The 22,873-nt window shown below is 43.9% G+C and overlaps 6 protein-coding genes across 6 annotated transcripts; 4 read left to right on the forward strand and 2 right to left on the reverse strand.

Moving 5' to 3' along the window:
- Positions 1–757: 757 nt before the first annotated feature.
- IL334_000942 (uncharacterized protein) lies at positions 758–2,866 on the forward strand (the record flags this gene model as incomplete). The annotated part of the gene is made up of 8 exons (XM_062932704.1): positions 758–823; positions 914–978; positions 1,073–1,338; positions 1,439–2,093; positions 2,151–2,195; positions 2,253–2,591; positions 2,666–2,699; positions 2,768–2,866. The coding sequence occupies 8 exons, from the start codon at positions 758–760 to the stop codon at positions 2,864–2,866; spliced, it is 1,569 nt and encodes a 522-aa protein (XP_062788755.1).
- A 2,693-nt stretch (positions 2,867–5,559) lies between these two features.
- IL334_000943 (uncharacterized protein) lies at positions 5,560–10,958 on the forward strand (the record flags this gene model as incomplete). The annotated part of the gene is made up of 8 exons (XM_062932705.1): positions 5,560–6,941; positions 6,998–8,825; positions 8,884–9,113; positions 9,170–9,474; positions 9,531–9,656; positions 9,711–9,874; positions 9,934–10,153; positions 10,222–10,958. 8 exons carry the CDS (start codon positions 5,560–5,562, stop codon positions 10,956–10,958), a joined length of 4,992 nt encoding a protein of 1,663 aa, XP_062788756.1.
- A 742-nt stretch (positions 10,959–11,700) lies between these two features.
- On the forward strand, positions 11,701–13,591 carry IL334_000944 (uncharacterized protein; the record flags this gene model as incomplete). Its single annotated transcript, XM_062932706.1, has 7 exons — positions 11,701–11,743; positions 11,850–11,981; positions 12,092–12,249; positions 12,371–13,009; positions 13,062–13,186; positions 13,265–13,325; positions 13,409–13,591. The coding sequence occupies 7 exons, from the start codon at positions 11,701–11,703 to the stop codon at positions 13,589–13,591; spliced, it is 1,341 nt and encodes a 446-aa protein (XP_062788757.1).
- A 280-nt stretch (positions 13,592–13,871) lies between these two features.
- Positions 13,872–14,437, reverse strand: IL334_000945 (uncharacterized protein; the record flags this gene model as incomplete). Its single annotated transcript, XM_062932707.1, has 3 exons — positions 13,872–14,098; positions 14,193–14,274; positions 14,360–14,437. The coding sequence occupies 3 exons, from the start codon at positions 14,435–14,437 to the stop codon at positions 13,872–13,874; spliced, it is 387 nt and encodes a 128-aa protein (XP_062788758.1).
- A 663-nt stretch (positions 14,438–15,100) lies between these two features.
- IL334_000946 (uncharacterized protein) lies at positions 15,101–21,384 on the forward strand (the record flags this gene model as incomplete). Its single annotated transcript, XM_062932708.1, has 19 exons — positions 15,101–15,673; positions 15,999–16,149; positions 16,303–16,905; positions 16,971–17,038; positions 17,108–17,419; positions 17,477–17,548; positions 17,602–18,520; positions 18,574–18,677; positions 18,730–19,209; positions 19,262–19,369; positions 19,412–19,552; positions 19,607–19,636; positions 19,690–20,054; positions 20,111–20,293; positions 20,349–20,443; positions 20,513–20,520; positions 20,601–20,828; positions 20,893–21,202; positions 21,359–21,384. 19 exons carry the CDS (start codon positions 15,101–15,103, stop codon positions 21,382–21,384), a joined length of 4,776 nt encoding a protein of 1,591 aa, XP_062788759.1.
- Positions 21,385–21,870: 486 nt separating this feature from the next.
- On the reverse strand, positions 21,871–22,821 carry IL334_000947 (uncharacterized protein; the record flags this gene model as incomplete). The annotated part of the gene is made up of 4 exons (XM_062932709.1): positions 21,871–21,943; positions 22,094–22,108; positions 22,206–22,289; positions 22,742–22,821. The coding sequence occupies 4 exons, from the start codon at positions 22,819–22,821 to the stop codon at positions 21,871–21,873; spliced, it is 252 nt and encodes an 83-aa protein (XP_062788760.1).
- Positions 22,822–22,873: the final 52 nt, after the last annotated feature.

Below are 22,873 nucleotides of genomic sequence, written 5' to 3' on the forward strand. Positions count from 1 at the left end.
ATGATGTACGCAGCTCACCCAAGTGCAAGGAGATATGTATGAAGATATGGGACGTATGTGAGTGATCCCGCTGATGATACGGAACGATTTACTGTACAGATAAAGTGTTGTCTAAGGGTGAAAGAGTGATGATGAGTTCGTTTTACCGGTATGAATGAGAGTAACACTCAGTTCCCTTTAATAATCCCTTTCTCTCATACTCAAGTTTCCATCCCAATTATAGCCCTATGACGTTAGTATTCCCAGTAATCACATGCTTCACACGCCTACCGACCCGTCCTGAATTGACCGGTGTGCCTAAAAGGCTCGCATGCCTTCTCCCGGATACCTCGCTTTTGACCGATGAGGCGGTTGCGTGCTTTTGGATAGTCGTAGTTTTCAATACAAAACAAACTGATTCCACACGGTGGAGTATTAGGAATATTTCTAATAAGCATTACATTTACAGTCATTCCAACTGCCGTAACCGCTCTGTGCTCTGCTCCCGTCCCCCAATTGTGATTATGTGATCATGATATGGTTTTGTCAATTCAAACTCCGAATTTAACAGTAAGACGTCTCCTTTCACCTTTCTTTCGAGTGAATCTGGTACTCGAGATAAGTAAAGGTTGTAATTGCAACGCTAGAATAGAAGCAGCACTCTTATCATCTTCTGTTCATACTCTTGAAAGATTCCCGGGATCACTCAACGAGGAGAAAACCCGATACTTGTCCATTCCACCTTGCCACCACCCTGTCGGCCGCTTCAGAACCGAAAATGGGATTATCAAGATCAACGAGAATCATCACTCTCTTAGTGATAGATTCAGTCTTCTTCTTAGTCGTGAGTTCCCACTATTCGTATTCATCGAGAATATAGGACACGCAACAGACCACACAATGCTAACCTTTAAAATGTGATCAATTTAATCAGGAATTGATAACTGGTTATACAGTTGGTTCATTGGCTTTAGTAGCTGATTCATTCCACATGTTGAAGTGAGTAAACACTATTATCTGCTATTTCCCCTATCTTGCAACTTCAGACTGGGCTCTTCACTGACCTGATACTCGGATCTCATTCCTCTATTAGTGATGTCCTTTCTTTAGTAGTCGCCTTGTATACTATCAAATTAGCTACTTCACCTTCATCTTCGGCTAACTCCTATGGATGGCAAAGAGCAGAAATCTTAGGTGCATTGATCAACGGTGTGTTCTTGGTAGCACTTTGTGTTTCAATCTTCTTAGAAGCAATGGGAAGGATTTTCGCTCCTCCAGAGATCTCAAGTCCTCAAGTCATCGTTATCGTAGGAAGTTTGGGTTTATTAAGTAATATCGTTGGATTGTTTTTGTTCCATGGTGAGTGAATATAATCTTATTTCGCCCTTCATCCTTTCTACTTTAATTGTCAGGATTTTAGGTAAATACGTATATTGACGAAGCGACATGATATTAATAGAACACGGACATTCCCATGGCCATTCTCACGGAGCTATCGCACTTCCTGAAGATTCAGATGACACTAATGAAGAAAATGGAGAAGATTCCGTTTCTGAATTGTATCAACATCCAGCAGAAACAAGAGCTCAAATAATCGAAACTGCTCAAGAATTCGGATATGGTCAACAAAGTCAATTATCAAGTTCCTTAGATAGTGGAATTAAGTCACCATCTAATCATCATCATAGAGCTTTATCAGCCAGTAGAAGAAATAAGAGAAATTCAAGTATAAGTAGACCGAAGGAGATCCGTAAAGGTTCTGCATCAAGAGTACCTCCTACAGAAGGTCAAAATGATACCTTACCTCCTGTAGGTGGTAGCAAGACCGATGCAGGTTCTTCAAACGCTTCTTCTTCAACAACTGTAACCGAAAGTGCACCAGCTGTTCTAAGTAAATCCAAACTTGCACATAGCCATGACCACGACCATGACCATGATCACGATCACGACAATAAGAAAGCCCTCGCAAAGAACGTCATCGATGCCGAAAACGGTCATTCACATGGTCACGATCACGATCACGATCATGACGATCATGGTCATGGAGGAGGACATGGACATTCGCATGGATCTATGAATATGCGTGGCGTATTTTTACATGTTCTTGGTGACGCGTAAGTCGAACATCTCACACAAGTCCGACTATTACAAAGCTGACAATATCTTCTTAGTCTTGGGAACGTCGGTGTCATCGCTGCTGGTCTCGTCATCTGGTTGTGAGTACAACTCGTCATCCATGTTCATATTATATGGACTGACATACCATCATATAGCTGTCAAGGTAGATGGACACTCTATTTCGATCCAGGTGTATCACTCTTGATCACTTGTATCATCTTCTCATCAGCATTACCGCTATGTAAATCAGCATCTTACATTCTGTTACAAGGAGTACCATCCCATGTCTCCCTTGATGCTGTTAGAAAATCAATTGTGGATGTCGACGGCGTCGATTCAGTGCACGAATTGCATATTTGGCAGTTATCGGAGTCGACAGTGGTAGCTTCGGTTCACGTCATGATCGTTCCAGGAAAGGATTATATGATAGTCGCTAGTGGGATCAGACAGAGAATGCACGGTCATGGTATTCACAGTGTCACTATTCAACCTGAGTAAGTATCTCTTGTTTGATAATTCTTCCCTCTTGCATCTCTGGGAAATATTAGCTGATATTCTGGATACTTAGATTTTTCCAAGATGAAGATGCTGTTTCTGCTAATGTATGCTGTCATTTCTTGCCTCCTTGCCTTGAAACCTCCCTCAACTAACGGTTTCATTGATCCTATAGGGCGAAGCATGTCTGATCCGATGTCCTCCTGACCAATGTCAAGGTGATACTTGTTGTCCCCCAATCACAACAAGTGACGAACAAGCCACGCAGTCATAGATTGGAAGTTTTATAAGAGACGAGAGGTATATTCAAATGGATAGAGGAACAAGGAATGACGGAAAGTATAGCATTCCAAGACAGAGATCCAATCATTATGAGATAAAGAATGTAGGATTTAAGAGAATATAGTATAATATGGTATACCCGTCGGCATCATGGAGGTACCCAAAACGAGCACGTAGCTTGCTCAGTCGGTGTGCTCAGAGCAGCGAATTGTGGATATACTTCGACGTTTCGATGCAACACTTGCAAATGCGGCGCCCTCTGCATCTTGTTTTTCGTATTCGATCTCGATAAGCTTTTTGACGTTGCCGGCATAAAATATGAGATGAAACGCCACTGCTGAGTTTACCGGAACTTGCATGAACGAACGTCTCGTCTCGTGTTTGGAATATCAGAGTTCATCTTTGTGTGACTGTCTTGATACTCTTGGACCTTACTCTAACGCTTAACCTTTTCTCGTTCTTGTATATTTTCTCATCAAAAGACTCGCCTTGGCTCAATACGACAATTTAATTAATTGTTCAAATGGATATGCATAAGGAACGGGAATCGGAACACATCGCGTGGAATAAACAACAATGTAAATCCAGTAACAATTCAGATTCTGTGTTGTTAATATCTTATGCAAACGATCATGTGAGCAACCAAAAAAAGATCGACATGATTGAATCTATCTCATCTACCCATCAAGGATGATCCTACGATATATTCGCAGATGTACATCCTGATGATGTGTGCTGGGATATTTGAATGGAATGATCATTTATCATCACGATTAGAATCACCTTCGTTGTGTTGTGTTGTGTTGTGTTGTTTGCTCTTCCTAATATTCTTTTGAATAGGAAAAGGCAAAATCGGGCTGGACTAGATTTCAGAAAAAGCTCCACATCATACGTGAAAACCGTGGATGTCGATAATGTTTGGACTTTGGTTCGGTAAGTGACCAAGCTGAGTCTTTCCCAATTCAACATCTATAGATTGAGAAGTTCCTTTAGCAAAGTGTATTAGCAAAAACACACAAATCATTGGATGTTCTCCAGTGACGAGCCATTCTCATATACACTTCAGGATAGGATAGATTGACAAAGCAAACGGGACATGAAGAAGATCAACAATATACCAGAGCCATCATTGTCATTATAGTGATCACTGTATAGCAAAAGAACCCTGCGGCGTCATATCCGATCATCAAGAGATAGGTACAAGGGGTGCAACAGGTCAGTGCTTAAACTCTAAATCCACTTTTCACCTTCACCTGGATAAGGGGTAAAGTCCCGGCGACACAAACTTTACTGACGCTTTTGCCCCTGTCAGATAGCAATCGCATCATCGACAATACCTATATTTCGTTGGCGCAAGAACAACTCCCGCAGTGTCAACATCAGCGTTGAACCACGTCGTGGGAACCGAGCTCTCCCATCAAGAAAGAACGCCATTGCCGTCATCGAAGGACGTGCGCTGGATATCCTAACAACAGATTAAGAGTTAAGGAAGGCAGTGCAGAGACGTTTCAAGGTCATATCTTCCGTTTTGTGTAAGTCTCTTCTTTTCTTTCTTATCAGGGCACAAACTTTCACTTCGTTCGCTCCCTCAAAAACATCTACCATCACGGATTTGATCGGAGGAAGGCGATCGAGGCGAATAGAAAAGGTCTGTGGTTGTGTGTTTTTGTATCCAAGGGTATTATGGGAAAGAATACATGATACCCTCTGTAGAGAATAACGATGAGGACCCATATGATGTGTGATAGGTTTCAATGACAAAAAAGGCTTGAGTAGCTGATTGAGTGAATAGTCAGACCTCAAGTCCCCCTTGTTCCATCTCAATAACGCCATTCAGAGAGAAGTGACTGTAAAGAGGCGGAAGGACAAAGAACAGAGCTGTAAAACATAAATCATAGAACATAATTACAAGGTGAGTGAAACTGATATAATTGGTGATGGTACCTTTAGTGTCTTCCCTTGAGAAATCGCTCTGCTTTGATCAACCGATTCAACCACCAACCTCATTATTCCCGGAGCTATCGCTGATGATTCCTCCTCGATACGTGTTGCACCGGTAGACAGGTGTCGAAAATTTGTTTCTTCATCATCTCACGTCAACAGACTCTTTTGTAGCATCAAATTTAGGATTTAGTGTATAGTAAGTACAGATTTCATGTCTTCGGTTTTGTCCAAGGGTGGGAACCAGATTAAAGTGTGCTATGGTGGGACAGGAAATTGATCTTACTATTGCCTCCTCTTCGGGCTTGATCAGCTGATGTCTGTACTTTGGTGGCTGAAGCTATCACAACCGACGGCATAGAATTCAGCCTTGACTAGACAATAGATCGACCGAAAGGGGCTATCGGATCTTTCCTCATTGGCTTCTTGACGGGCAACTACGACACGTTGATCTGAGTGGCAAATACATGCAGAAATTGATATAGTTGGGAAATAGCATGGTGTGATATATGTCCCTTGCAATATCATTAATCTGTTATAGGTCTAGATCAGATTGTGAGTAGGCAGGTCGAGGCTGAAAGGAGTCCGAGTGTCCCTTCGTCCCTTCATCCCTTTATGTTGGAGATTTGCCAGTGCTGATTATTAATAGGTAAAGTACCGTATTTCTCCTAGTGACAGAAGCATATTAGGAAATAATACGATTTTGGTCTCAAATCCCTGATCAACTCATGTTTCATACGATCAATGATCGCTACAGCTCATATACAATCCCCTCCTCATCTTTTTCATCCATTTCCTACCAATACCATCATGTCTTCCCAACCTCAACCTCAACCTCACGCTTCGTCATCCAGAGGAACAAGATCAGGAGCACCGGCTCTTATGCCCACTGGAGGCAGAGGGTTTAAAGGTTTCTTTTCACGTACGAAATCACCTGAACCTATCGAATCGCCTACTTCAAGATCAAGATTAAGATCTTTCATGGGTGATACTTCCAGACACAACATAGCCAAAGAGAATACGCCGTCTTCAGATGTCAATGCTGGTCGTCAAGGTGTAGAGGGACAAATAGGACGGCGAGTAAGACCGACTACACCGACGGAGAGGGCACAGAGTCATATCCGACTGAACCCAACAGCATTACCAGCTCTGCAGAAGGGAGAAGATGGGAAATGGCAACCACCTTCCCTTTCTCGTGGCTCAATGTCAACTTCGGCTTTGGCACTGCTGCAAGGTGAAAGAGAGGAACGTTCACCTACGCCAAAAGCTGCGGGGAGTGAAGAGACTTTCAAGAAGAGCCATAAACACACTTTATCCAATTTGTTCCAATCATCAACACGCCATAGATCTACACCACCCACAGCTACCATTAGAATACAACCCACAGATGATTCCAAGACTATCAGAGCGTCATCAAGAGATAGAAAGGAGAGAGATCTAGAGCCCATTCCATCTCAAGCTTCCAGACCCTCTTTCTTGAATAGCGAGAAAAGCACACAACAAAACCGCCGACTTGAGAACTCTCCTAGTCGACCATCGGTGTCGTCTGCGAACAAATGTCTGTCACCTCCCCAGACTTCTCCAACTCCTCAAAGACCTTCGCATACTATTCCGCTAAATTCCACCGCCGCTGATACCCCCTCGTCACCTCCACCTTTGATGACAGTCAACAGCTACAGCAGTCCCGTAGCTCCCGTCCGGATTTCCCACACCAATACGATGCTACCACCTCCTGTACCGAAACATTCACGACATGATTCTACTCCTACGTCTATCCTCTCTCAGAGCCACTATCATTTACGGTTGACCACTACGTTCATTGTCAAATCACTAACGCCTGTATTCCGGGGATCGGCATTCGTGCAGAACGAAAAGAATATGGAGATGAAACGCATTGGAGATGAAAGGTTAACAGCGTTGACCAGGATGGAGAAAGCATGGAGTGCAGAATGGGCTAGAGTTGGACATGCATCGTCAAATGCACAGGCATCATTCATGCCTCCAGAAGGACCGACTATCTCATCCCACGAAGCGAAAGTCAGGCTAGTGTATGTCGGTGAACGAGCTAAGGAGCGAGAGAGGAAAGCGTGGGTAGAAGCCTTGAAGGATGGTATACTACTTTGTTTGTAAGTAATTCCTATCGCTCAAAAGTCAATAAAAGTCTAACGAGCCTTCTACAAAGCCTTCTCAACCACTTATTTCCAGCACAACCACCTCACATCACTAAGGTTAACATCACAGAAGACGGCGTACTTCGTGCTACAAATCTCACTCGCTTCATTGCATCGTGCCAGACAATTGGTCTATCTCCTGTGGGTGTATTCGGTGTGACTGATCTGCAAGATGGCACAGAGATCAGTTTGGGCAGAGTCGCAAGCACCATCATTGCCTTAGGTAGGTTAGCCGGTCCTGCAAAGGCTGGCGTTTCACAGAATAGATCTCCCGCCAGTTCCAAGCCTGGTTCAAGAAGTAATAGCCGACCTCCTTCAAGAAACGCTTCGATTTCCGTGTCGCCACCTCAAAGTCTGTCTACCAGTCGGTGCACTTCTGTTGATCTTTCCCAATCGAAGCATCTATCTTTGGACGGTCTAGCCTCAGCTTGCAAACCTTCAAAAATCACTTCTAACAAGAACTCTCAGGATTCGGAGGACACTCGGCATCAGCTGCCCGCCAAACTGGAAATCAAAACTGATACAAGAGACACAATCGATCTCGATGATCCTAGTGCGTGGAGAACCCCGACAACCTCGACGTTTGCCCTACCTCCTTTGCCATCTGACTCCCCAGCGATCAAACGAACGCCAATGTCACGGGCAACTACCCAGCATAATATATCACCCATTCAAACGGAATCTCCTACTTCGTCCCCTTCTTCCCGAAACCTCACTCCCGTCGGACGTCGAGTATCCCTACAGATACGTCCTTCGCTTCGACCTAGAAATTCGACTGGCTCTCGCGTATCAGTATCTTTCGCGGAAAACGAACCTCATTCGCCGCGAAAGATCAATCCCGCTCAAAGCCCCCCTCCTCTACACGCACATTCCAGGGAAAGGACGCCTAGTCTTATCAGTGCTGGGTCAAGGGTAACTTCTTCTGCCTATAGTCGATCAAGCGCTGCCTTTTCTGTAGCAACAGTTCTGGAAGGTGATCATGCCAATGCCATCGACTTGTCCGAAGATATCGAATATGAAGCGGGAATGCTTCAACCACGAGAAAGACGAGCTAGCGAGCAGAAACTACAAGAAGCTAGACAGAAGATTATTGGTACCCTCATGAGCAATGAAGATCTGTCCGACGACCTGAAGAAATCTGTACAGGACAGCTCGGAATTCACTCGACCATCGCCAGATGAAGCTAGAGTCTCGGCCCTTTCTGCGTCTTTAGCCGCACTTGAAGGCACAAAGTCGTCTCATCCGCTGGGCAGAGTTGAATCCAGTCCAGGGCGACGACCCATTGCTCGTCGAGGCATAAGTAATGAAGTCGATCGTGTACCCGAAGAAGATGAGCACAGCTCTAATGGGACAACGGTGGCGATGTCGAATGAAGGATCGCGACCTTCGGTACTGAGGCGCTTGAGTTCAAATGGCAAAGTAATCATACCCAAGCGATCTGCATCTCCCGCCTCTCATTCAGCCAGTCCCACAGGAGTTGCGTTCCCGCCCTCATCCTCGATCACCGGTTCCTCATGTATGATGCGAGCAACTTCACTCGGGTCCGGCCCACCCGTTGGGCAAGATTCACCTGAAATAGTGAATAAAACCGAGCGCCGACAATCAGACGGGCTTTCACGGGAAAAAGTGAATCGACATGCTCGAGATGTGACAATGTCGTCCGAGGACTCTGCAAGACCACTTCAGATGCGTATTAACAGCATGATCAACTTACCTTCAGCTGGTATAGAAAGACCTCATTCTTTGTTTAGAGAGCATTCGAACCAGAATGCAGTCAAGGCTAGTCTGCCCCTCCAGGTTTTGGAATTCCGAGAGCCAGGTTGTCCTGTGATCAAATACGTAAGCTCTTTCACGTTAGGTTGAAATGATTGTCGCTTATGCTCCATTGCGTCCTTAGCAACTTGGGAACTGTATAGGTAGAGGTCAATTCGGTTCAGTATACAGATCTCTTAACCTCAGCAACGGTCAGATGGTCGCCATCAAACGAGTTCGCCTAAATGGAATGAGAGAGGACGAAGTAACGGATGTTATGAAAGAGGTAGAACTGCTCAAACAGATGTCACATCCTTCTATCGTTAAGTATGAAGGTATGTCAAGGGATGCGGACTATCTCAATATTGTACTTGAGTGAGTAGTCTTTTTCAAATGAAAGGGAACTAGCTATTGACCTGCTATGTTGCCAGGTTCGTAGAAAATGGATCACTAGGTCAAACATTGAAAGCATTTGGCAACTTTAATGAAAGGCTAGTCTCGTCATACGTGGCCAAAATCTTGGAAGGGTTGGACTATCTTCATTCGCAAGGGGTGGTTCACTGTGATCTAAAAGCAGCAAATATTCTATCGACCAAAAATGGCAACGTCAAGCTTTCCGATTTTGGAGTGTCACTTAATATGAAAGCTGTCGAAAACATCAAACAAGACGCTAAGACGGCTGGTAAAGAAGGAGGAAAGAAGAGGGTATCGGAAGTAGCGGGAACACCTAATTGGAGTGAGTTCAGACAAGCACAGTGCAGAATGTAGGCTCGGCTAACGAGGTTTCGATAGTGGCACCTGAGGTCATATCACTTGCTGGAGCATCGTTCGCATCGGATATATGGTCTTTGGGATGTACAATCATCGAGCTTTTGACTGGTAAACCACCTTACGCGGATATCGGCAACAGCATGACAGGTAAGTCAGCCATACTACTGGATAAGGTCTTGATATTAGCTGAGCTCGCTGTAGTGCTTTTCCGTATTGTTGAGGACGATATGCCTCCTTTGCCCCTTAATATCTCAGCCGCCTTGACGGATTTTCTGAAGTTATGCTTCATCAAAGATCCTACTGCTCGTCCTCCTGCAGTCATGCTATTTGAACATCCCTGGGTCAAGGGATTGAACCCTGAGCTAGTCAGTCTTTATTCAGTTGTTACAGACTGCTTTCACACTGACTTTGTTATGCACTCTAGGGTCTTCGACCACAAGATAGTGTACCATTCCTCCGTCGGGTCAGTATGGACCTCCGCCGCGTAGATAGTCAACGAATGTTTGAAGGTGAAAATCCCAGCCCTTCTCTAGACGGTCCCGGAGAAGGCAGAATTCATAGACATAGTATGACTAGTTCTCATGGAAGAGATGGTAGTGGCTCGGACAAAGGTCATGTCTTAATCAAGACATCCTTTGGTAAGGGTGCGTATCATCACATGCTGAGTTCATCCGCATGAAACGAACCCAGACGCTGATTACTCCTTTTTTAGCCATTGCATGTCGAGTATGTCTCGCAGATGTCAGAAAGGCTGGTGTACTATGTCAAGACTGTGGTTTGATAGCACATACATCCTGCGCTCCGAAAGCTGCACCAAAATGCGACATCCATGAGCAACTAGCTCTTTTCACCCGACAACAGGAAATTCTCCAAGCTACTTTACTTGATCGAACAGATTCAACCCAACCTTTCTTCGAAACGGGCCACAACCCATTAACGGCATTACCAGTGAAGATTCTTAATGGTCTCATAAGATCTAAATCACGTGGAGGAATGAGTCTGGCTGTATCCAGTCCATCACAACTTGATCTTAATTCACAATCCTATCTGGAAATGAAAAGAAACATCAAACAAGGACAAGGACACGGACAAGGTGAAAGAGTTTATCATAGACCAAGTATGGAAACTCAACCTTCTTCAAGATCAACAAGCTTCAACATACAAAGATCATCCGTTTATAGTAACGTATCGGAACACGGTCAGACCGAGCAGGAACAGCAAGCAGCTAAACGAAGAAGTGGTGTGAATTTCGATCTGAGTGATCAACATAATCAATATCTGAATCCAGCAGCTTATACAAGAGGTGCTATCTCATCGAATTCTCAAATGGATCTGGCAAATGGAGGAAGTCAATTGGAATTGACAGCTGAGAATTTGGCTAAAGTTGGATATGCAAATAAAGGTGGTTTGAAAGAGAAGGAAAGTAAGAGTGATTGTTGTTTGCAATAACGATCTCTTTACATACGTAGTCAACAGGATGTTATCGATTTGCTCAGTGAATTGTATCGTCGGAAAGAGGACGGATTTTAGGTAGGAAACGGACAGTGTCTGATTTCTAATTTCATTTGGAGGGAAGTTGTATGTCTCGGCAAGTTATGCCTTTCTGTTATTCCCTGTCTTATCTAAATATACATATTTTTATCTCTTTATATATCAACATGGTTGTTTTTTCTCGTTATACATACAGTCGGACATACAAATACTCATACATGTGTAAATATCATACACGCATCATCATATACAACTTTGTATTGTTATTACTAGCTTGATTCCATGCATAAAGAAACACGCATTGACATTTCTTTCTAGAGTAAATTGACGCAGAAGGTTAATCAAATGTCGGCCGATGGATTTTTGTTTTCTCGGTTTCAAGTTTATCAGATAAGTTAAATCCATTCGGTAACCGGCGGCGGTCTTCGTCATCGAATCATTTTCATATCAGTGATAGCTATTTCTACGGAGTGCATCTCTGCCGAACGACTGTGTCAGCGCTCATTTCGAAAAGGCTGACAGGTGTCGGAGGTGATCGGGATGTAATTGTTCAGCACTTTAGGTTTTAATCAGGATGTATACTTATATGAAAGGTATTTTCAAAAAGACATCACGATCCAGTGAACCTATCACCCAAAGTTTTCAATCAATTCGTCAGTGCTTGAACAAGAAACTGTCTATTCAAACCTGGACTTCGAAGATGGTACAGCAGGAAGAATATGAGAACATCATTATAATAGGAGGTAAGCGACAATCTTTTTTGAAGACTTTAACGTTTTTCTGCCACTACGCTACGGACAAACAGACAAGATCAAAGAGAACCAGGCTTATTTTGGGATATAATGCCAGCTTCGATAGGTGGACACGAATGTGCCAATAGTCTTGTACCTTATCTACCTGGAAACTATAGGATATTACTTATTGATGCGAGATCTTTTGCTTGGTGGCCAATAACTATATTGCGGGCTGTAGTGATTCCCGGTGAGTCACGAGAAAAGAACAGTTCTGATCATATGCCAACTGGTCTCGATCGAGTACATTTATTGATACTTGAGCATTCTACTGAATCGTATTGTGGTTGAGCAAAATAGGATGGGAAAACAAAGTTTCAATACCGTTAACCACTGAACGAGTCTTCAAAAAAGGTTCACAACATCATGTTATTGCACCTAATAAAGTCACACAGTTGAATGAGAATTCAGTGATTCTACGACACCCCTTTGAAGGCTCGAATGAATTGCCTTTTTTCGTGAGCATTTGATCTTGACTTTCTGTTGACCCTACATATTCGCTTCGGCTTAGCGAAAATCAATTGCTCAAAGGGCATATCATGAGACGTAAAGGGGCTAACTCGAAGCCCGTTGTTTTAGAGATGTATAATAGCCACTGGAGCTTCTCAGCCTTTACCTACGATGCCAGGATGGGATCAAACAGAAGGAGAATTCATGAAATCACTTCAAGTCACTCAAAAAGATATTGCAAAATCAAAGAAGGTAGTGGTTATTGGAGGTGGTGCAGTAGGTGTGGAGATTGCAGGTGAAATAGCATCTTATCATCCCCATACAAAAGTCACTTTGATTCATAAAGACTATGGGTTACTTTCTCCTACACCCACACCTGTATCTCCTGCCAGTGTAGTTTCAAATGACGGCGAAATCCATTCACATTCATGGTCATCTCCACCTACAGATCCTAGATTATCGACAGAACTCCAGAATATATGCAAGAAATTGGATATCAACGTAATTCTATCTGATAGAGTCATGATTCCTTCCTCTTCAACTCCCAGTGGTAACGAGGCTGTACAAAGCAAAGAAGTGTCAAGTGAATGGAACGGATCCTTTGGATTTCAGGAATCAGTCAAAATTCTTAAACTGAAAAGTGGTTCAACAATCGAAGCGGATTATATATATCCTGGATGTGGGATGAAACCCAATTCTGGATTAGTGAGAGATGCAGATCAAGATGCACTAGATGACGATTTGATTAGGGTTGATGACTATCTCAAGGTGAGCAAAGAAGCATATCATATGATTATTCGTTGAAATCAACATTTCATAGGTTACAACGTCATCCCAAAAGTCTATGTTCAGAGGACAGTATTATGCTATCGGAGATGCTTGTTCTTCTCCCGGATTGAAAGTAGCACGTGGAGCTATCTGGAGTGCACATAAGACAGCAAACAAGTGAGTTCACCGTACTACGCCATGTCAGTCACGAGAAGAGACCATAACAGCGTGAGTTGGTTTGTCCGACATGAATAGTGTAATCAACGAGATTAGGAATAGGTCTCTAAGTAAATATAAACCGGGTTTGATATCACTTGTAAGTGATGAAATGCTTCTATAGCGTAAGTCCATAAAGTGCGTAACGTTGATATTGGACCCCTGTATCGATTATTGCAACAGAATCTCCCATTGGGTCCGGATGAAGGTGCGGGAATGGTCAGCTTTGGTTGGTTAGGAACTTGGGTTTTCGGATCTACGATGACTACAAGGGTTAGAGGTAAGACATCAGGTACAGAAAGATTCTTCGCTGGTAGATTTAAGGGAGAAGTGAAGAGTGAAATCAGATTTGATGATTTGAAGTGAATATCTCGATGATGCGGTACGATTCGAACAATGACCAGAGACGGGTGTTCAGAAGTATCGGAAACAACGAGCATTTTTTGTTGGCTCCCATTACAGTTTATGACCCAGACAAAGATTAGTAGCTGGTTGATACCATATTTATGTAAAACTTTGGGTTTCCAGTACAATGTCCTATGTACCCTAACTCCCGCCTAATCTTCATTCGCCCAGTATGTAAGTGCCCCTAAGTGAGCTTTTACACTTGTTCCCAAAGTATGCATGTCCATGTCTCGATCTACAATCATGCGCTGACAGTTGGATTCTCTATCCTTTGAGCGTGTATAGCTTCTAATACTCTACTGTTTTCTACCTTCCTAGGTTTAAAACTTGGTTTTGCGATACTTTGCGGTATAGGATCATCTGGATATTTCCTGGTATCTCGAGAGGTGATGGAATGAAGTCGGAATGCTTTACGACGTGATGTACGTGAACCATGTATTATTGTTACTTTGTCATCTAAACGGGCAACTATGAATAACATAAATTAGTCAGAGATTCGACACGAAAACGGGTATCAGTGCGTACAAAGCCATGAGAATATCATGAAGCCAGCTTGACTTACCCTCGTTCTCATCATGTACAAGGAATTTCTTATGCCTTTTAATCTCTTTCAGTATTTTAGGATGTTCAAATATACGTTCCACCTATGTAACACAATTTGGTTAGCCATACCACAGAGAGACATAAGAGTCAAACTCGATCGTTGTACCAATATCCCAATCAACTCACTGTCACTGTCGCCGTCTTTCTCATAACTCCTACTTTCGTCACTACGCCTTTGAAGATATGGTTTGGCTGGTATGGCATGACCGGAAAATGATTATAAGACTGTCTGGTCGATACCTTTTTTGGTTTTGGAAATTCGTCAGATGGGTTGGTGATGTCGGTTTTTCGTATTGATGTCAGTTCCGAACCGCTGTTATGTCTTTATATATATTCAATGGATGTCGTTGTGTATATGATTCGTGTTGGTCAATGGCAAGAACAGTTCATATCACGATGCAGAAATTGAGAACTTTGAACTAACTGTTAGAGTATAGGCACGTTTCATTCGATGCTCGCGCCTATCACTCATGGTTCCTGCAAAGTCCCTAGATGCGGTTAACCCCTGTATTATGTAATCATATTTTGTACATATACGTCATCCCAGTACGAAGTATTGACTGGATGCGGGGGATGATGTATGTCACCGCCCTCGTTGGGATCATCAGTGAATGAAATCAAATATCCAGTTAATGTAACCCCCATCCAAGCAAATCAAATAGTACCGAAGATAGTATCGACAATCTCCCAGCGTGACAAGGATGTTCAACTGGAGGGCATCTGCACAGTAACACCCATAGATATAGAGCAGAGACTGTAGAAAGATAGATTTGGTGACAAATAGCTCAACAATCAGTGGCACGATCAGGCATACAAATACCTGTCTTATCCTTCTTTGCTCAAACAAACTGTATAATTCAGCCAGACATGTCATTATCATCTCACAATCTTCCCGCTGAGGAACAGACCTCTTCGTCTCCAGTAGCCGGTCCTCCATTCGTACTCGCAGGAACAGATCCGGATCAACGTGAGACCGTACCGAAACATCCCCATGCAGAACAATTCATCAACACAGCTTCAAAACATGTCTTCCCTGCTAGTTCCAAAAACAGAGTTGAAGAAACAAAGAACAAAGAAGCTCCCGAGACCGCTGGTGGGTTGAAGCAAGATACGGAGGAGAAGGAAGAGAGACCAATCATCAGTGGCACACCTCTTGATGAAATGGCTTATACACCAGCTTTTGATATCCCCTCTGTCAGATTTTTCGAAGAAGATTCCAACGTGGTCAAGGAGGATCGAATGAGGGAACAGATGGAGGCAGAAGCAGAAGAGAGAGAGAGCGGAGATCATTTCAACTCAATTCCTTCCTCAAGAATGGATCAGTCTCAGCTCCAGTCAAGAGGTGAAGTCACTGATACACCTATGTCGATGTCGGCTTTGTCACAGGAAGACCGTACAAAAAATAGGCCTGGATTTGGTGCAGGGAAAGATTTGGGCTCTGTGAGTCTAAGCTTCTCATACTATCATCTCGGGATCGCGCTGTCTACCCAGCTTGCGTGCACCGCTGGAACGTCCAGTCGTCATCACCTTCCTTTGAGCACCCAACCTGGGCTTGTTTTCGGGTTCATTCTTACCCTTTTCAGATCTGCCTTTCATCCAGAAAGGACAAGAAAAACAGCAACACAAACTTCCTATATGTAGCCTTTAGCTGACTGATAGTCTTTTTGCCTCCCTATAACCCGATTTCTTCACAAATACACTCTTACCCCTCTGAATTCCTCGCTCAATTATATCTTATACTCTTGTCGATTCGTTTCGCCAAAAGGTTCGTATGGGCGCTTCAGCCCTAATATCTGCATTAAATGCTCTCCCATGGGACGATGACAGTTCAAGTGACGAAGGCGAGGATGAAGACTACCCGAACACAAGGAATCCCTCGGCCTCGCTTATGCAAGAACAGGCTCCAAGACCGAAGTGTGAGTTCGATATCTTCTTTTGCCACCTTTTGCAGCTTTACGTTTGATCGACACCTCGGTATTTTCATAAAATAATTGTCAATAAATCTATCGATATTTCTAGGGATTCAGCTAACAATGAGATTGTCTTACACGCGCATCTCGTTGTCATAGTCAATCGCCTTGGATCATCACTGCATACTATACGCCCCATGAAACAGACTCGTTCCGGTGAAGACGATTCGAACAGATTTACATCGGCTCGCACAGTGAGACAATCTCAAGGGCCCGAGGCGTCACACCAAATTCTTGAAGGCAAGGTGCAAACGAGTGAAGATACCTCCCGCAGGTCTGACTCTCCTCAGAGATACATTGACGATAACCGCAGACTTAGTGATCCTGTCAGTGAAGGCAGCATAGGCGGAGACGCGAGAGTATTCCTCAATGAGCAGATCAGTCACGAAGAGCAAATAGGGGAACAGGAGGAAAAGGACGAGATCGTTCGAGCTGCCGAGCAATCTCCAGAAAAAGCGCCGATCAATCTTGCACCAATCGTCGGTCAACATGAAGATCAGCAGGATCTGAATACCGATGCAGCGCTTCGCGAACCGGAAACGAGGACAGAACAAGCTGTCGAAGAGGGAATTCAGTCCAATGAAGGTGAAAGAAGGAGGGTCCGAAAAGAAAAGCTGGCCGAAAGATTAATGGATGTATTCGGCTTGGAGGAGAACGAAGATGTACTCGAGGAGATGAGATGTTGGTTGTTGAGAAGTGTTAGTGAGTAAATCTCAAGGTTACTCGTTTGTGTTGAAAACTTCCGCTGAACTTTGGATCCGTCGTAGTGCTCAAGGGGTATATGTATCTTACCAATCGACATATCTGCTTCTTCGCCAACATGCCTGATAAGGAGGTATGTCTCAACTTTCCAAAAGAGGCAGAATAACAAGGAGTATCATTTTGCTGACGAGCTAATTCACAGAATCTCGTTGTCAAGACAGGACCTCTTTACAAGAAAGCCTCGCGCACAAAATTGAATACCAAATTCTGGGTTGTGCTCAAAAACGATGTCTTGAGTTGGTATGAATCGACTTCCGACCCATACTTCCCAAAGGGCAATGTCTCACTACAATATTGCTCAAGCTGTGATGCCGTGGATGATACAAAGTTCAAAGTCAGAATGGCCGAGAAAAACTATACATTCACTTCCGATACTGAAGCCAGTCGTGACGAATGGATCAAAGCTATTGAAAAAGTTATGTTCAAAACTCAGCACGAAGGTGAGAGTGTCAAGGTGGGTTTGATATATTTTCGGTGCTAGTTAAGGTTTGATACTGACGAACATGTTCAGCTCATCATACCGTTGGAAGCGGTATTGGAAGTCGAGAAGAGTCCAACTCTCGAATTTGCGGAGACAATCGAAGTGAGTTTTGACACGATTTATGATGTTGTACGGATGCTAATTCAAATTGACAGATCAAATGCGTTGATCCTGAAGACCAAATGTCCGTGGAAAGCTACTTCTTCGCTTCCTTCCAAGATAATGAGCGGGCATATGATATGATCCAAAGACTGCTCGATGAGCGGCCTTCCTCAGATTTGCCTCGAGTATCCTCAGCTACTACGATACAACAACCTACCGAAGTTCTGGAAGATAGCGTCAATACTATCCGACGACCGGATCAGACTGCGGAGAGTCCTTCGACGCAACGGTCTGGTTTTAAGAAGATTGGTTCGGTACTTCGACCTCTGATCTCTAAAAGCGATGACAAAGTTAAAGAAACAGAATCACATAAGTCTGGACTGTCAATCCCTTTCCTCAATTCGAAAGCACATAAGGCATCTCATGACAGTCTCGAGACTGTAAGAAATGAGCCTGTCCACGAGGGCACAGGATCACCTGGTGAAGACGATGACGGATATCCGCCTCGCCAAAGTGGACCTATGCCGCATGGCATGCACCAAGAGGATCATCGAAATACATGGGGTCCATCATGGATACGTAAACCAGCATCTAAGCTTTTCGGTACGTCCCCGAGTAGCACATCGACTCTTGGTAAAACTCCGCCCGGATCTCACTCTCAGTTGGGAGGAATCGAAAGCTCAGACACGACTCAAAGTACTCCACGAAAACGAGGTTCAGTCACCGAAGTTGTGGAACCTGCTGTCAGCTATGATAGTGACACTAGCGATGACGAGTTAAGCGGCACATCCAACGGAGGAGCAGCTAGAATGTCTTTCGCATCGGACATTTCTGGTGATAGTCAAATGCTCCATAGCCGATCAGACTATTCGATGCTCGAGGCGTCGGAAACAGGTCGAAAAGAGGACGATGAAACTGCTCGGAAATTTAGAAGTGTCTTCGCCTTGAGCGACAAAGAAGAACTCATCGAACGTAAGTCATCTCGTCCTCCGATCAAAAACGATTACTGATAGCGGGCCTGATAGATTTCCCTGGTTACTTGTATCGAGTACTCCCTGTATCCGGTCGCTTCTTTGTTTCAACCAACTATTTCTGCTTCCGCTCATCTCAGCTACTTTACAAAACCAAGGTGAGCAAGCACAGCCCAGAAAGTCATCTGAATGCAAGCTGACACTTCACAGATGATCATTCCTATCAAAGATCTGTACGGTCTTAAGGCACAAAAAGCGTTCCGCTTCGATCATTCCGGCCTCGTCGTCGTCATTAAAGGTCATGAAGAGCTTTTCTTAGAATTCAGTTCAGCACGTCGACGTAAAGCCTGCGTGACTGTGCTCGAACAGCGTATGGATCTAGTCCGAGCCTCCGGCGAACGAGGAGAACCTGATCAAGCGGATATCGAAGCGAGAATCATGGAAGATCTAGATGAATCCATTCCGGTCGAGAACAGGACTGATGCACCTCCAGTATCACCCTCACATCTTTTCGGGTCAACAACTTCCACTTTCCTCGAGTTCAAACCTGAACCGATGAGGATCACTTGTTTGACAATTGGAAGTAGAGGTGATGTACAACCTTACATCGCGTTATGCAAGGGTCTTCAAGCTGAAGGTCACACAACGAGAATTGCTTCTCACGGTGAATACAAAGACTGGGTCGAAGGCGTAAGTCAGCCCAGTATCTTCTAATTATCGAGCGAACTGACGTCTTGAAAAGCACGGGATCGAATTTGCTAGTGTTGGTGGAGACCCTGCAGAGTTGATGCAAATGTGTGTGGACAATGGAATGTTCACTGTCTCATTCCTCAAAGAGGGATTACAGAAGGTGAGCATCAGGTTGGAAGGCTCGAACTGACCCCATCATCAGTTCCGAGGTTGGCTCGACGATTTACTTAACTCTTCCTGGGAAGCATGTCAAAACTCCGATCTACTCATCGAGTCTCCGAGTGCAATGGGTGGTGTGCACATCGCTGAAGCATTAAGGATACCCTATTTCCGAGCGTTTACTGTGAGATTCGCGTACTCTGCGTATGAATCCATCGCTGATAACCCTTTCTTGTAGATGCCTTGGACTAGAACAAGAGCGTATCCTGTAAGCTGCAAGCGTCATTAATAATAAAATTCCGTAGCTGACGATACATCCAGCATGCTTTCGCTGTGCCCGAGTACATACGAGGAGGGAGCTACAATTACATGACCTACACAATGTTCGATCAAGTCTTCTGGCGAGCTATATCTGGTCAAGTGAATAGATGGCGAAAACACGTGATGAATATCGGTCCCACTTCCTTTGAGAAATTGGAGCAACATAAAATACCATTCCTTTACAACTTTTCACCATCTATTGTTCCCCCTCCATTAGACTGGACAGAATGGATTCACGTCACTGGATATTGGTTCTTGGAGAATGCCGATGAAAGTCAGTCCAATGAGGAGAAATGGTCTCCACCAGAAGGATTGATTGACTTCATCGATAATGCTCACGACAATGGAAAGAAGGTCGTCTACATGTGGGTGATTTTACACAATCGATGAGGAAACAAAGCTGAAACCGAAATACCAACAGTGGGTTCGGTTCAATCGTCGTATCAGATCCGGAAGAGATGACCCGATGTGTAGTGGAGGCTGTGACTGAAAGTGGTGTATGCGCCATCTTGTCCAAAGGTTGGTCAGACAGAGGATCGAAGTCAAAGGGTGATACCGGAGACTCTGAAGGTGCCGATGGAGTCAAGTATCCCCCTGAAATCTTGTAAGTGTTTAAGCACTGATTTGTTATAATGAAAGCTGAGGCTCCTGGATTATAGCTCTATCGATTCAATCGATCATTCTTGGCTTTTTCCCAGGATTGACGCTGCTTGCCATCACGGTGGTGCAGGAACTAGTGGGGCGAGTTTCCGAGGTGAGTAATGTCCAACATTCTTAGGCTTGCACAGGTATCGCGTGCTAACGATGTTTTGTCCCCTTACAGCTGGTATCGTAAGTTTACCTGACTGTCCTTTGGGATTGCGAGGAAGCAAGATAATCTTGCTAATCCCTCCGTGTGTTCTGTATCGTAGCCAACTATCATCAAACCTTTCTTTGGTGATCAAGCGTTCTGGGCCGAACGAGCTGAATCCCTCAATGTTGGTTCTGCAATCCGAAAGCTTACTTCGGAACATTTGGCAGAAGCACTCATCAAAGCTACGACCGATGAAAAGCAGATTTCCAAGGCCAAGGTTGTCGGTGAAATGATCAGGAAGGAGAACGGAGTCGCGAAAGCCATCGAAGCTATCTATCGCGATCTGGTCAGTTGAAGTCTGCCATCAGGCGGTGAGATGGGGAGAGCTTACTTTGGATTTTCTGCGGTAGGAATATGCCAAATCGATCATCAAGCCTCCACCAGGACACGAGGATAAAGCACTCGATAAAGTCTCGTCTATCTTGCATACTGATATCGTGCCATTCCGATCAAGGTCTAGATCGCAATCATCCCCTCAGAAATCGGAAATTGGATCCAGATCCAAATCGACGGAAAGGTACACTAGCGACGATGGATGGTCAGTAGTGTCAGGTAACGGTGATTCAAATGATCAACACAGCCAAAGTGGATTATCTAGTCCTGAGTCGAAACAAACAGAGGACAAGAAGACTCACGATCTTTTCTCCTCGTTGAGTATTAGTAAATCCATACCAGCAATACCCAACCCATTCTCAGTTGGGAAAAAGAAGAGAGCTACCACATCTCACGGCTACGAAGAAGATGAAGATGATGAAGAACAAGGAGCGGGAAAGGATGCTGCTCCTATGGTTGGAACAGCAGGAGCGAAAGACTAAGTGCATGGTGATATACCAACTAATTGACCAGTCGATAAGATGATAGAACCGAAGAGAAATATAGCAATTACAAGACAGAGTGTATATTAGACTTGCCAAGGTATCGGATAGGATCATACATGAAATCCTTTAATTTGAAGAATTTACAACCATTTTTCTTTTTGTAGCTCCTCTATCATCTTCTGAATCTGTTCCAGTTTTCGTTCTCATCCTTCTCTCATTGGTAGACTAATGTTACCGCAGAGGGCTGTTGTACTATATGAGTAAAGAATAAACCATGCAAATCCCATTTTCATATCATGTCCGAGGTTATAGTGGCATTATCCGGGTCGACGCTTAGAGTTTCAACAGATGCATGCTATTATCTCAACTGTGATAGCAAAATGCCCTACCACAGAGAGATCAAGATACGAATTGGCCTTAACAAACCAAAGCTGGGCGGAAAGCCCAGGATGTAGTAACAGAGGAAACGAAAAACCAGAAGCAGATGCGATAGACAGGTGGTTTTTGTTCTTATTCCTCTTCTGCGGCAGCTTCGGCTGCTGCTTTCTTTTGACGAGAGAGTTGTTTCATACGTCTCATATAGCTGTAGAAGTGGATGATCAGTATTGGAAGACACCATCAACTTTGAACTGAGAGGGTAGATAATTTGTCGTATGCTCGTGAGATGGAAATGATGATACTGGATTACGAGACGAAGAAAGAATAAGGTAATTGATGACAATCGAAGACTTACTCATCATATTGACACCTAATCACAAGAAGTATGAATTGCATCAGCTCGTTCCTTCTCCTCGTCTTGAGATGTAGGATATAGGCAAAGCCAATGCCAAATCCGAGAAACTCACTTCTCGTATCCGTGTCTTTCATCTTCACATTTCCAAGGCATATAAAGTGTTTTATGTCTGCATACATTGAGGGGGATTAAGAGGCTAATGATATTGAGTAAGAATTCATATTAGCAATGGTTCATTCCAATTATATTGATCTGCTTTCATTCTTCGGAGAGTCTTTCTCATATTCTTCCTACATCTCTGATTAGGATTATCGAACGGATACGATCTCTTCGACATTGAAAACGATCCGCACCCAGATTGCTTCTACACATTGTCTTACTCATAACTCCATTCTCCGTTCTAATCTTCCTCTGACTTCGTGAGATATTATCATTAAATTTGACCAACGTCCCATTTCTTCTCAGCGTCATCTACAGCTCTATTGGTGTTCGCTCCTCATCTCTAAAACACACGTAACGCCCAATCGTGCCATTTATACTTCTCAAAGTCGCTACCCTCCTTTTCCACTTATTTTCGATACACCCTTGGTGACATAATGCTCCTTCTCTGTTCAATCTAATGATTAAATAGATTGTATGTGAACTTACGCTGAACATTGATCTCTCCATCCAAGTGGTAATCTAGCATTCTCCATTTCAGCTTGAGAAGCCGTTGTTGATGAGGTCATATTGATATTGTGATGATGTGTAGAAGATTAAAAGGGGAAGGGAGATTGCGGT

The sequence above is a fragment of the Kwoniella shivajii genome, chromosome 1 (genome assembly GCF_035658355.1).
Source record: "Kwoniella shivajii chromosome 1, complete sequence".
NCBI lineage: Eukaryota > Fungi > Basidiomycota > Tremellomycetes > Tremellales > Cryptococcaceae > Kwoniella > Kwoniella shivajii.